At 40.9% G+C, this 15769-nt stretch overlaps 1 protein-coding gene across 3 annotated transcripts in view; it reads right to left on the bottom strand.

The window, feature by feature from the left end:
* Positions 1-534: 534 nt before the first annotated feature.
* The window catches only part of ROCK1 (Rho associated coiled-coil containing protein kinase 1), a 145628-nt gene continuing 130393 nt past the window's right edge, over positions 535-15769 (bottom strand). For 2 of the 3 annotated variants that reach the window (XM_006139046.3, XM_075920911.1), the window contains 4 exons: positions 15493-15754; positions 13158-13365; positions 5867-5923; positions 535-1988 (listed from right to left, as the gene is read on the bottom strand). In XM_006139046.3, the coding sequence (XP_006139108.1) occupies positions 1985-1988; positions 5867-5923; positions 13158-13365; positions 15493-15754 (531 nt within the window). In that variant the 3' untranslated portion in view covers positions 535-1984. The remainder of the gene's footprint in view (positions 1989-5866; positions 5924-13157; positions 13366-15492; positions 15755-15769) is intronic. The other variant, XM_075920910.1, reaches the window with a different exon arrangement.

Here is a 15769-nt window from a genome sequence, read left to right as displayed (position 1 = left end):
AGAAAAAGGTCTGCATTGAGCCGGGTGGGCCACAGGCCAAAAAGTTTGAGAACCACTGCCCTAGATGTATTGCAATACATACATTTTGCTTTTAGTCATGTTATAATTATAACTGAAAACATAAAGATTACTAAGTTACAAAACAAAAATTATTATATGAGATTTCAAGAACTATTACTTGGTAAGCTACTTACCACTGTTATTACTCAGATTTCTTCAGCTGAAAATCAAGTATTGTTACTATGGTATTTACTTGTTCATGTAGCAGAACAAGTAATTCTTCAGATCCATAAACAACAAATTACAATGTACTCTGTACCAGCTTCTTGCACCAACTTAAACAGATGCAACAATTTTTAAAGTAAGAGAAACTGAAATAATATTTTGACATACTCATCCTATTTTACAGCAAATGTTTTGGGTGCTCAAAGACATGTACACTTTCGTCAGGCAAAAACATCAAACCAGTCATTTTCAAAAAGATCCTTCCATAAATTACTTTTATTTCTCATTGAATGAGCACAGAGTCATTACCATATTAATAACTGATATGTTTATTATTACATATCCATCAGTGCAGTGTGTCTTTCAACACTACTTGAAACATGCAAAACGAATCAGTTTTCCAGTGCTTCTTATTTAATATACAACTGCAAAGCCATTATAAATTACTGAGGAGGTATTTGGTTAAAAAAATAAAATAGGAAATAAAACCATATTGTCCATACCATGAATGTATCCCTGTGACAAAGCAAGAGTTTAAACAGCATTTATACTTTAATTCCTGAATTATCTGGAGTTTTAAAAAGTTTCATGGGTATACTGTTTATTGTTGTTTCTGTGTTGTATGCTTTTTGAATTTTCTGGTAATTTCTTGACTTATGAATGCGAATTTTTTCTTTGTAACAGGAGTTTTCATTCTTGTATTCAATTTAGGAAATGCATCTACTATCTACAATACTTTCAACCAATTAAAGTTCAGTAAAACTACTGATACAGAATAGATTTTTGAGATTTCTACACTTATTGACATGGCAATAATACAATTATCTCAAAATAAGGCACTAAAAGGGAAATCCAACACCCATTTTAAGTGTTCTAAGAATAATTTATATTTCAAACAGTGCATACATTTCTTAAATGTCATTTAACTTAATGTATGTTATCATTTAAAACAATAAGGCAATATGTTAAACAATTACAGAAATCATGTACCCCAAAATATTCTTCCAAACTTGGTTCTTTTGTGGTTAGTTTCTAATGCCTCTAATAGTAAAATAATTCAATATGGCTTGGCAAAAATGCATAGATTAAATGTTTGTTGTCCTCATCCCTTTACACACTTTCTGAATCAATATTTTGTAAAGCATAATGCAAACTATTTAACACTTCAATCAACTCTATTATGGGTGATTAGCATTAAGGCTGTTAAGAGCTCTGCAGTGAAGGCACTGAAGTTCAAGTGAGTATACAGCTTCATTTTTAAGCTAGTTCTGCAGTGTTCAACAGCACAACTCAGAGTCTTCAAAGAAATTTCAGTTCTTCTCATTTTGAGATATCTTCCTTCTCTGCTCAAGTTTGTGTACTGAACTTGATATAAATATCCTCTCCAAAAGGCAAACAGTATTTCTCTCTCATTGACATGAGGAAAGTTGACTGCATTTCATCATGATTGACAGGAATTTTCTTATAAATCCAAAAAAGCAGCACCTTTTTCATACACCTAGCTAAGCGTTATTTTCTTTAACTCGCATTACATAGTAATAATTAATCTAATCTACCTTTAGGCAACCCGCAATAAAACACCCTCATTGTGCTTTTTGTGCCAAAGCAGGGAGGCGAGAGTAACAGCAATCTTAACCCTGAAGCCTGGGATAATTGTGTTGAAAAGAACAACAGTTTGTCTGCACTGCTCTGTGTGCTTAAAGAAGCCCAGTTTCTCAGACTGCATCCCATGAGATTCCATAAATTACTGTATATATGGTTAGCTGCAAGAAAGAAGACAACATTGCAATTAATGAAAAATCACAAGGACACTCATTGTTAATGTTAATCAAGAGATTAAATAAAAAAAAATTCTAACTTTTTTCCAATTATAACAGCATGACACTAAAGCAGTGGTTCTCAAACATTTTGGTCCATCCCACTCAAAAGAGACCTTTCTATGGACCACCAACCAACCACCCACCCACGATGACAAAGTGGGTGCAGGATTGGGCTGAGGGTGGAGCTTTTGGGCTGAGGGTGGAGAAAGAAAAGGGAGCAGGGTCACAGTGGGGGTGTGTGATCTGGGAGAAAGGGAGAGTGCAGGAGCACAGTGGGGGTGTGGGATGTTGGCCGGAGGAGGTGCATGGGAGGGTGATGTGGGTGCATGGTCTGGGCATGAGGGGGACTTTCATCCGGCTACAATCCTCCTGCTGCTCTCGGCACTGCCCCTCTCTGTTCCCACTGGTTGTGATTCTGGCCAATGGGAGCAGCAAGGAAAGCCTCCAGGTGAGCAGTTTCCTATGCTGCTGCTCCCTGCCCCTGTCCCAGCTAGGGAAAGGGGGAGTGGAAGAGTACACAGTCACTTCCTTACCCTGAAAGCTGGATCCAGTACATGAGTCTCCACCGCCTTGCAGCGGGAAACAGGCATTGATGTGCCATCACCATGGGAAGGGGGCGGGGCTGAAATGCTAACGAGGGCTCCCTGCTGTGGGAGGGAGCCCCCTGCAAAATGGTCCATGGACCATGCTTTTAAGAACCACTGCACTACAGCCACACTTACAAAATAGCAAATTATAAAAGCCATAAAGCTCACATAAAATTCCAAGTAAATATGTTGTGATTAAATGAAAATTCATTCATAGTATCACTTTAGACAAGAAAATGAAATTCTTTATATTAAAAGTTTTAAAATCACAATTAGATTATACATAAGATTGATGTATGCAGTATTGTAGCCATGTTGGTCCTGGATGTTTGAGAGAGACGTGCATGAGGTAACAAATAGAAGTTAGTCCAATAAAATATATTACCTCACCTACCTTGTCTCACATAAGGTAAATGCATATAAAAATCAATGGGATTAAGTTAATAGTGAAGGAAAATATCACAAAGCTTTTATAAAGTTTTGAAGTGGAAATGACCAAAACAATGGACTTTACCTGATAAGCCTATTCGGTTTCAGTGTAAATATTAATGTTGCAAATACAGTAATGATCTTACGCACTCTCCTTGTAATTCTAAGCTACTATATCAAAATAAATATAAAAAATATTAAGAGGCACACCAACCCTCAACATAAAAAGTTGTGTGAGAATCATAAAGTATCCTTTCAGATCTGCAGACAGTATTGGTCATAAAAAGACAGTTACCAGTTCTATAAATGGTGCTCTTCATGTGGCTCATGTCCATTCAACAAAGGCGTGTGTGTGTGCCTGCCACATGCACTGGTGCTGAAAGTATTTCCCTAAGCAGCACCCGTAGAGCCTGGGGTCCCCAGCACCCCCTGGAGTGGTGCACATTCACCACGCTGTATAGGGCGCCCCCTCAGCCCCTCCCTCCTCAGTTCCTTTTTGCTGGAACTCTGACAGAGGGGCTGAGGGTGGGAGGTTGAATGGACATGAGCAACACATCTCGAAGAACACCAGTTACAGAATAGGTAACTGTCTTTTCTTCTTCGAGTGTGTACTCATGTCCATTCAACATAGGTGACTGAAAGCAATGTTTGCTGAGGGGGGTAGGAGTTATGAAAATGCAGACTGCAACACAACCCTGCCAAATGCAGCATCTTCCTAGGCCTCCTGTGTGATGGCATAATGAGACATGAATGTATGAACCGATGAACATGTTGCCACCTTACAGATATCCTGGATTGGGAAATGTGTGAGGTAAGCTCGTGAGGAAGCTTGAGCCCTAGTGGACTGGGCCCTAATCATCTTTGGTGGCTGGGCCCTCACTAACTCATAGCACATATGGATGCAGGAAGTAATCCATTTAGACAGTTTCTGGGAGGAGATGGGGAACCCCTCCTGTGCTCCACATAGGCCACAAACATCTGCATAAAGCTATGAAAGGCCCTCATCAACACCAGGTAAAAAGCCAGCATCTCACGCACATCCAGTGAATGGAGGCACTTCTTGTTTGCATGAGGCTTAGAGTAGAAGACTGACTGAAAAATGCCCTGGTACACATGGAAGGTGGAGACCACCTCACGGAGAAAGGCTGGGTATTGTCCTTAAAGAACTGGATATACGGAAGTTCTGACATCATCTCTTGGAGTTCCAATACCAGTCTAGCCAAGGTAATGCCAATCAGGAAGGCCACCTTGAAGAAGAGTAGCAAAAGGGGGCACATGGCTAATGGCTCGAATGGGGGACCCGTGAGCCTTGCCAGGACCAGGTTAAGATCCCAATGCAGAAGAGGGTCCCTGACTTGGGGGTAGAGCCACCCAGTCTCCTTAGGAACCAAGAGGTAATCCATGGAAGAATACTGAATGACCTGCAGCAGTGGGTGAAAGACGGAGATGGTCGCCAAGTGGACCTTGATGGTGGCCAAAGCCATACCCTGCAACTTCAGGGACAGCAAGTAGTCCAGGATCTCCTGAAGGGAGGCCTCGGCAGGAACTACTCACCGCTGCCGCACCCACATGGAAAAACAGGTCCTTTAGCAGCGTAGGTGGATTGCGCTGAGGGCTTACAACTCCCAAGGAGAATCCGCTGCATGTCCCCCAAACATGCCAACTCCTGCAGCTTCAATCATGGATGAGCCATGTTGTCAAATGGAGCGACCTGAGGCTTGGATGGAGCAAACGACCTTTGTCATGGGAGAGCAGGACCAGCCTCAGCGGCAGCCTTCTAAACACATGGGACACCAGGTTCATAAGTGCCCCAACCCAGTGCTGGTCCCTCTCATTTTTGGTTCTCAACTTAAACCCCCTGCAGATACTATACTTATCTAGCAGGTGACCCCTCCAAGGCACTTCAAGCAGGCATTTGCTTACCACACTTCACACACTGCTTGAAACCCTGGGGCTGCTGAATGCCCTGGGAGCATGAACAATAAGAGGGGGACCCCTCCCCAAACTAACCAACCAACTAACTAGAAGAACAACTAATTTACACAACCAACAAAAAGAAACCTTATGCTAGGGACTAACTACTTGTGAAACTCCAACACGGTCACTTGCGGAAAGAAGGAACTGAAGTGGAGGTCAGGTAGGCAGATTTATATGTGTGATGCTGCAAAGCATCTCCACAAGGAGCGCTACAGCAGAACCGATGGGAAAAATCTTCTGATGGTTGTGCACATGAACGCATATTGGAATGCACATGAGCAATCACTTGAAGAACAGTATCTATCCCAGGATACACACTCAATTCTTACAGTATCTGACAGTTAAAATGCAGAAAATGCTGTGTGTTTTGCAAATAAAGTAGGTCTGAATTAGTCCTGAGAACATGACAATATTTCTTGGGGCATGTTTCTTTGCTGATATTATGTACATCTCCACCAAGAGATTCAGAGTAGGTCTGAGAAGAATATATTGCTATTAAAGTTTTAACTCCCACCATCCTGGCACATACTGTATTAGTAAAATTCAGATCCTACACTGAGAGCATGTATCTGATTAGTTTATTTACAGCGATAGCAGGAAGGCAAAGTAAAGGGGCAAAAGAAGGTTTGGGCAGAAGATCTACAATGAAGTGGCGGAGGGAAGAAGGGGAGAGAGAAAAACAGATAATTTAGAAAATTAGGAATCTGTTTTCCTTTTTTTTATAATGAAGTTCTTTATTCAGTGCTAGAACACAATGACTCTTTCCCAGATTTTTTGCTGTTACATGACACAAAGGTGTCAATTGGATTAAAAGGGAAGATTACTCACCAATAACTGGAGATTTCTGAATGGGTACTTTCCCCCATAGATCCACAATCTTTTGACCTATTGAAATGTAGAAATGAACATTTCAAGAAAAATTTCAGATGCACTGAATGCTCAATGCACTCTATGTGAGCATCTAAAAAAGTAAACTGTATGTCTAGGCTCGTTAAAGACAAGACCCAGAGCAAACTGCTATTAAAAGAGAGAGGAAAGGATTCAGTTAACTGGTTTTCCACTTCTCAGAGAATGTCTTCTCATTATTTTTTAAGAGTCTGAATGGGAAGTTTGTGTGTCTCCTAAATAATCTTTAAGAATATGTGGGTGAAGTTCAAGATCCTGAAATGGTAAATCTCAGAAGCCAAGTTGCTCGATTCAAAAGTGCATGATCTAAGTGAAGAATCTGATTGTTCTTCAAGTACAAGAGAATCCAACAAAGAGATTGACAATTGTAATCTAGCTGAACAGCAGAACTTCTTGGTCTAACGTGGTATTGTGATATAAAATGAAACCCTTGGCTTAAATGAGCCTTGAAGTAAGTAAAATCAGAAACAGAGACTGATGATTTTTTGTTGTGAGGATGCATGCGCGAAAGTCCATCCGGAGACTTCTGTTGCTATAATTTGAAGAATATACAATTGATAAGATCATTGGATCAATATGCCATAAGCTGAAGATCGCGTTACTGGACTATTACACAGTAACAGCTACTTGAAACCTTTGCACAAGGAAAAAGTAACTCCCTGATAAGAGAAAACCAAGGACACAAATCTATAAATATACAAAAAGTAAAATATAAGCTATTTTACAGGCATAAATGTGACAGTATGCAACAGACACTGCATAATAAACAGGCAGATATATTGGTTGGCATACTCAAAAAATGTAGTTTTTACAATCATTCAATGAGGACTGTGACATTCCAATGGTTATTTTTATTTTGTATATTTCCAATGATCAACACAACACATTTTGCCTTAAGATACATAATACAATGTTATATTATTCCCCTTTTCCCTAAATTCATCCTTTAGAAGAAATCTGGGATTTGTTCCAGAGAGGTACCCAACAATGCACCTTCCTTTTTAGAAGCATCTTTCCTTGTGCTTAGATAATGCAAAAGTGTATTCAACCACAATTATGAATACTCCAGAATTCACTGCATGAAGATCATTTCAAGGATGAACATACAAAGGCGCTGAAAGCAACACACAAATTTACAATAAAACCCTTAAATTATAAGGCAAAGCGAGTGGGAAAGGAAGAATGCTATGTGAAGGTATCTTAAAAGAAGCAGAATTACAAGGTTATGTTAAGAATCAGCTAAACAATATTAAATCATCAGTGGGTTCTTTTTTCATGAGGAGAATTAGAGGGTGCCAAAAGAAGAATATTCTATGGCAGGTGGAAGACCACTTAAGGCAGTGGTGGGCAACATACAGCCCACTGGGATTCTATGTGGGGCTCATGAGACATTTTGTTTAATGCTGCCTACACGCAGGGTTGCCAGATTATGCTAATTTCCATCAGCATAGTTCCCTCCCTTCCCCCTTACTGGTATTACTCAAGTGACACATGTAAAGCAAGGGCATGTGAAATGAGGCTGCACACAACACTGACCAAAAGAGCCATGCACTCCCTCTGCATCCAATGAAAGCATTGCTATGGTTAAACTGGCACAACCCGCAAATTCTAAATATGCAAGAACAGTTAAGCTAAACTACCCTATCCCAGGAGACTATCTTGGTTACCACAATCTTGCGGCCCCTGAAGACGAAGAAGGGCCACTCTTTCGGCCCAGTCACTAGCCTAGATTGCCCATTATTAGTTTAAGACCTAATCCAAATTTAAGTCAATGGGAGTCTTTCCACTGACTTGCATGGGGTTTGGATCAGGGCTTTTGTTAGAATGGCTCGGAGGCAGGATCTCTAGTTGTCCTGGGAGAAGGATAGTTGTTCAGCAGTTAGAGTGCTATTTGGGATCCCCCAAGTGCTAGAGCCTTAATAGTTGAAGCAGCTATTGGGCTTGTTGAGGCATACATTTGGTAAACTACTGTGTGTAAGACAGCTCTCCAGACCTCATAAGGGAGCAATGATTATCCAAGTGGTATGGGGGGATCCTATTACATTCTTAGTAGTATGAGGAGGTTAAATTTGTCAGATAAAAGTTAGTAGTGAGCAAGGTGTCAGAAGGCTACTTTGTGCTGAAAGCGAACAACCCTGACAGTTCAAGTCTTTGCTAGACCCCAGTATAAAACCCAGACATGACAGTTAGATTGCAGAGATACTGAGATCTTTGACCTTTAACTGGAGGAAATGCCTTAACTCTGGCTAGAGATATATTTATAGAATTTAGGAATCTGATGACAGAAGGTCACTGAACCAGGCATAAGCCATCCAGAAAATATTGCCAGATTAACCTCAAGTGCTATGTGGTGAAGACTAGTGGAAGTAGCCTTCACAGATAAACAAACCCCCTGAGAGAACAAACAAAGAAACAAACGAAAGATGGGGAGAGGGGAAGAAATAGGATATACTACCCATACTAACAAATTAATTGAATGCAGGAGATGTCCTCATTCCTGACACATCAATGTGCCAAAGAAAGCTATTGTTCCAATGTGGCACAGGCAAATTAAGATTTCTTAATTGCTTTAAGCTTCAACAGACAAAGATGAAATAGCAGCCTCAAACCCCAGACAGAAGTGTTCTTGGAAACAACCAGGATTTTCAAGAAAGCTATTCAAAACTGAGTCTAAAGGCTCAATGCCAACTAAAAATTAATTAATTAAAAGGGAATGATGAATGAAGGATCCAGTGGAGTTTTAAAGCACGTTTTAAAAGAGAGCAGGAGTAGTGTGAGTGAGCAGCTTACATAGCTCAACTTCTACATGCAAGGCACTACATTTAGCCGTTTGGAATGGAAATCCATCAACCATATGAAGAAACTCGCACAGATACAGACAGACATCATCTTTCTATCCAAGTGCAAGAAAATGGACATCGTACCCAAAGGACTGAAAGTGAACAATCCACTAAGATCAACATACTTCACTGACTACAGTGAAAGACTCTGCCTCACACTATCCAAGAAATTAAGAAACCACCTGATAAGTATTTTATACAAGAAACAGAAAACCATCAAGAATGACATTTCTAACTTAGATCGTCTCATCTCAAGACAAACATCCACACCGACTGACACCTTGCAAGACTTTTGTTCCACCAGACAAGAAATCTACTATACACACTTCTATTCCCTACAACAAAGAAAAGACAATAAATTTTCTAACCTGCTCCATACCACTGGCTACAACAGCAACTGCCTCAACCCACCGGATAATATTGTTAACCTCTCCAGCTACAAACTCAATCCAGCAGAAGAGTCTGTCTTGTCCCGGGGTCTCTCTTTCTGCCCCATGTCCCCCACAAACTGGATACAATTTTGTGGTGACCTTGAGGCTTTTTTTCGCCGCCTCCGTCTCCGAGAATATTTCCAAACCACCACTGAACATCAATCTGACCTACCAGATCCCCCCTACCAACACCAAAGGAAAAATAATTCTATATGGACTCCCCCTGACGGTCGGAATTACAATCTGGATTTCTATATACACAGCTTCCGCAACAACGCACAGACTGACATTATTCACAAACGACAACAAGCGACACACAATCTTAGCCGCGCTGAACACCATGCCATCCAGAGTCTCAAAAACAACCTGGACATTGTAATCAAACCAGCTGACAAAGGGGGTGCTGTGGTCATTATGAATAAGGCCGACTATAACCAGGAGGCAACCAGACAACTCTCGAACACCACATTTTACAAACCTCTCCCCTCTGATCCCACCTTGGACTACCAAAAGAAACTACACTGTCTCCTTAAAAGCCTCCCCACAGCTACTCGGGAACAAATCCTCACAGAATCACCTTCTGACCCCCGACCAGGATTGTTCTATCTACTTCCCAAGATCCATAAACCTGGGCACCCCGGACGTCCCATCATCTCTGGTATTGGCACGCTCACTACTGGTCTATCCAGCTATGTAGACACTCTTCTCAAACCCTTCGTAACCAATACCCCCAGCTATCTCCGAGACACTACTGACTTCCTAAGGAAATTACAAAACATCGATAACCTCCCCAATAATACCATCCTTGCCACCATGGATGTAGAAGCTCTATATACCAACATCCCACATGAAGACGGATTACAAGCAATTAGAAACACTATCCCAGAGGACACTACTGCCAACCTGATAGCAGACCTATGTAACTTTGTTCTCACCCACAATTATTTCCGGTTTGAGAACAACTTATACCTCCAGATCAGCGGCACAGCCATGGGTACACGCATGGCCCCACAGTATGCTAACATCTTTATGGCTGACCTAGAACAACGTTTCCTCAACTCCCGTCCCCTTTCACCCCTCCTCTACCTACGGTACATCGATGACATCTTTATGATCTGGACACATGGCCAAGAAACACTGGAGATATTCCACAGAGATTTCAACAACCTACACCCCACCATCAACCTCAGCCTGGACCATTCTACACGAGAGATCCACTTCCTGGACACCACCGTACAAATCAACAATGGAAAATTAGACACCACTCTCTACAGAAAACCCACTGACTCATACAGTTACCTACATGCATCCAGCTCCCATCCAGAACACACCACACGATCCATCGTCTATAGCCAAGCCCTTCGATACAACCGCATCTGCTCTAACCCCACTGACAGAGACCAGAAGCTTCAGGATCTCTACCAAGCATTTATAAATCTCAACTACCCACCCAGAGAAACAAAAAAGCAAATTGAAAGAGCCAGACGAATACCTAGAAACCATCTACTTCAAGACAGACCCAAGAAAACCAACAATAGAACACCACTTGTCATCACCTACAACCCCCAACTTAAACCTGTCCAACACATTATCAAGAAACTACAGCCTATATTGGAACAGGATACCATACTCAAAGAGGCTCTGGGAGACAGACCCATAGTCTCCTATAGACAACCACCTAACCTCAAGATGATTCTTACCAACCACCACAGGACATACCACACTAATACCAACCCTGGTACCTTCCCTTGCAACAAACCCCGTTGCCAGCTTTGTCCACATATTCATTCTGCTGATACCATTATTGGACCTAACCAAGTGAGTTATAAGATCAAGAACACATATTCCTGCGCATCCAGAAATATAATCTACGCTATCATGTGCCGAAAGTGTCCGTCTGCTATGTACATTGGACAAACATCTCAGACACTTCGCCAAAGGATTAATGCCCACAAAACAGATATTAGACAAGATCACAAAGAGAAAACAGTTTCTTGCCACTTTAACCAGAAAGGACACTCTCTAAATGACTTAGCCACCTGCATTCTGCTACAAAGACCTTTTACATCTGCACTTGAAAGGGAATCCTCTGAACTGTCATTCATGTTAAAATTCGACACTTACCAACAAGGACTTAACAAGTCTTTGAACTTTCTCACCCATTATCAAGACAGTTTCCCCAATTATCACCTGTAATACCATTAACTCACAAACATCCCACTCTCCCTACCTTTAATATCAGCAATTCACAGACACTTACCTTCCTTCCTCCCCCTTCCCACCCCCCCGCATCCTCCTTCTGTTCTGCAATGTGATTTGTCCTTTTCATATTTGTTCATTTTTTTTAAATTGTATCCTTTGGTATATATGGTTGTGACTACTTTCTTCCACTATTTGATCTGAGGAAGTGGGTCTGGCCCACGAAAGCTCATCATCTAATAAACCATCTTGTTAGTCTTTAAAGTGCTACATTGTCCTGCATATAGCTCAACTGTTGACTGCATTCAAAAAGGAACTGAATAAAAAGGTTCAGAGGGAGCTGAACAATTGGAATTCCGCAAGGGGAAGAGTTTGCGCTAACTGACTGAACCTTCCCCTGTTCATAGATTCTTTATCCACTGAGGCAAAGGGAATCATGTATGTATGGTGTCCTTAAAGAAAATTATTTTAAATTAAATTGATACAAGGTGCTCATAAAGAATAATAGCAGCACCCTGTGCTCACCAAGCCCCCTATCTGCGGAGGCTTTCGCGGCTAGAGAGCATGATGAAATCAATCTGTCACCTGACAGAAAACACACACACACACACCCACCCACCCACCCCACCCAAATGTAGCTTTTTAAGGCAGTAAATCAAGGATTGGTGTCGCTTGTTTTCCGGGATCCTGAGGGTGTCAACCTCAGAGATTCCTCAGTAGTAAGACACATCAAGCTTCTACAGGTGCATGGCTGGCTACAAAACTTCTGATAAGTTGTGCATGAGAGGAGAACTCCACTTTGCACAATTCTTACAAGAAAGAATCTGCCCTTAGAGTTTCCTGTGCTCTGAGTTTTTTCTTCAGCTTGCCTCTTCTTCATTGTTCTTAATTTGTGGGTCATGCAGCATGACCACCAGTGCAGTAAGGAGCCCACAAATATACTCTTTGGAGCAGAGCATACTGGGGTAGGGGGAAAAAGGGGACGGTAGTCAGCCTGGATTTGATGTCAGCTCTATGGATCTAACACAGAAAAATCTGAAGTACTGCCCTCTCTGTTTTTACAAGCCTGCAATGTGAATAATTTTCAACTTTTATATTTTCCAGGAATGTAAAATTCTCTGAAAGACTAGTAGCCTTTAATACATGTCTCACTGGTGGACATGGTCCTTTAGAAAAAAGGGATGTACTTAAACTTTGGAGACCCTAAGGTGGCCACCTCAGAAAAAGTATTTTCTCTCTCTCTCAATATTAGAAAGCACACTATCTATAATTATAAATATGAATGCACTACTAAACTAGAACATAGGGGTATGGACAACAACTGCTTTATGTTACTGCCAAATCGTGACAGAGAAACTGATGGCAGATGGTGTTCTCCACCAATTATGCCCTCACTTATGCACATGCATCTGCAGCTCCTCATGTTCCTGATACAGATATGCTGGACAAAAGGTTCTGCGCTGAGGTGCAGGAGCTACACACACCCCATTAATGGAATATGCATATGGACAATCACTCAAAGTTGAAAGATGAGAGTCTCAGGACTAAATTTCAAAATTGATTTGTATCTGTTTTTCATGAAGATTATTAAAAAATGAAACTGTGAAACAAAGCAATTTTACTTTGTAAGTGGAAAGTTCATCACAAGTTTATCTGCAGAATTACTAACAAAGCCTCCATAACGTATGATACATGGACTTTTTGCATGAAAATGAGCTAGAAATTTTATAGTTAATTTCTTACCTAGTTTTTCCAGAAGCATTTTTAACAACTTTTCGGAAAGACTGATTTGCAGAGGATCTTCCAGACAGAGTTCTAGGGGAAGAACGAATGAAACTGGATGGGGGTGTCTTGGGGATCTTCTTTACTAAATGAGTGACCCATTTCTTCTGTTCATCCTGACAGGATGCCAACAACAACATGTCTCTTGCTGAAGTTACATCATAACTCACTATAAATAAGAGAAGAAAGAAGACTGTTCAATTAAAATCTAGGAATCATCATTAATAGGATTACAATGTTATGATAATGATGCTGCTTGGAGAATGCTGGAATCTGCATAACCTAGCACATTTTTATTGAAATGGGTTATATATTTGTAAAACATACAATAAATGTTGAAGAGAAATTACAGAAATTAAACAAAAATCTGCAAAGCTGTCTACATTAATATAATCAATGTTATGGAGACTGACTTTAATTTTAGTCTTAATAGAGCTGGTACAATTGTGTTGGTACTCTCTGGCCCAAATTCAAGAGAAACACACATCCCCAGTATAGGGATGTGTACTGCTCTCTGGGAGCACAAAGGCAGAATGCTCACCTTCTGCCCATGGGACAGATGCATAGCCACTTCAAGGCTGCTGTTCTAGCCTTAGGCTACAGTATCCTCTATGGTTCCAATGCGTCCCTCTATGAAGGTGCAGAAAATGATCATATAATCATAGAATACAAGGACTGGAAGGGACCTCGAGAGATCATCGAGTCCAGTCCGCTGCCCCCATGGCAGGACCAAATTCTGTCTAGACCATCCCTGACAGACATTTATCTAACCTACTCTTAAATATCTCCAGAGATGGGGATTGCACAACCTCCCTGGGCAATTTATTCCAGTGTTTGACTACTCTGACAGTTAGGAACTTTTTCCTAATGTGCAACCTAAACCTCCCTTGCTGCAGTTTAAGCCCACTGCTTCTTGTTCTAGCCTCAGAGGCCAAGATGAACAAGTTTTCTCCCTCCTCCTTATGACACCCTTTTAGATATCTGAAAACTGCTATCATGTCCCCCCTCAATCTTCTCTTTTCTAAACTAAACAAACCCAGTTCTTTCAGCCTTCCTTCATAGGTCATGTTCTCTACACCTTTAATCATTCTTGTTGCTCTTCTCTGGATCCTTTCCAATTTCTCCACATCTTTCTTGAAATGCGGTGCCCAGAACTGGACACAATACTCCAACTGAGGCCTAACCAGTGCAGAGTAGAGCGGAAGAATGACTTCTCGTGTCTTGCTCACAACACACCTGTTAATGCATCCTAGAATCATGTCTGCTTTTTTTGCAACAGCATCACACTGCTGACTCATATTCAGCTTGTGGTCCACTAACTCCTAGATCCCTTTCTGCCGTACTTCTTCCTAGACAGTCACTTCCCATTCTGTATGTGTGAAACTGATTGTTCCTTCCTAAGTGGAGCACTTTACATTTGTCTTTATTAAACTTCATCCTGTTTACCTCAGACCATTTCTCCAATTTGTGCAGTTCATTTTGAATTATGACTCTATCCTTCAGAGCAGTCGCAACCCCTCCCAGCTTGGTATCATCTGCAAACTTAATAAGTGTACTTTCTATGCCAATATCTAAATCGTTGATGAAGATATTGAACAGAGCCGGTCCCAAAACAGACCCCTGCGGAACCCCACTTGTCATACCTTTCCAGCAGAATTGTGAACCATTAATAACTACTCTCTGAGTACGGTTATCTAGCCAGTTATGCACCCACCTTATAGTAGCCCCATCTAAGTTGTATTTGCCTAGTTTATTATAAGAATATCATGCAAGACAGTATCAAACACCTTACTAAAGTCTAGGTGTACCACATTCACCGCTTCTCCCTTATCCACAAGACTTGTTATCCTATTGAAGAAAGCTATCAGATTGGTTTGACAGGATTTATTCTTTACACATCCATGCTGGCTGTTCCCTATCACCTTGCCACTTTCCAAGTGTTTACAAATGATTTCCTTAATTACTTGCTCCATTATCTTCCCTGGCACAGAAGATGGGAGAATCCATGTGGCAGTGAGTGCTCCATAGATTCCCCTTCCTACTGCCTATTCTCTTCATGTAATACACTACTCTACATATATTATAATACAGCAAGTGAAGGCAGAACACAGTTAGCCTCTTTAATGGCAATGTGTTAGTTGTCTAACATTTTAACACTATCCTTACCAATGAAGATTCTTCTAAACCTATCATTAATTATTTTTGTTTTCCTCTAGTAATTTGAAATATTTGGCTAGAAATGCACAGAATAGCTGTTTCAAGTTACAAAACAAATATAATAGTTAGAGTGCCTTACCTTTGCATGGGACAATTAATTCCTCCTTTTTATCTATGTGATCTTTATGGCACTTAACATGGCACTTTCGACATTCCAAGGCAGGGGGTGGCTTAAAGACATGCCAGAGGGGTTTGGCACAGGCCTCACAGTTGGCTGGAAAGTGGTATAATGTAGGAATAAATTCATGACCTCTGTGATTTAGAAAATTTGTCTTCTCCATTGTTTGTGCTGGTTCTGCTTCCAAATCTTTTCTGCATTCCCCCTCATTAGCATAGAGAATCTGAGCAAAATTTTA

Source organism: Pelodiscus sinensis, chromosome 2 (assembly GCF_049634645.1).
Source record: "Pelodiscus sinensis isolate JC-2024 chromosome 2, ASM4963464v1, whole genome shotgun sequence".
NCBI lineage: Eukaryota > Metazoa > Chordata > Testudines > Trionychidae > Pelodiscus > Pelodiscus sinensis.
The sequence above is the reverse complement of the archived record's forward strand: the minus strand, read 5'-3'. Positions and strand labels throughout refer to the sequence as shown.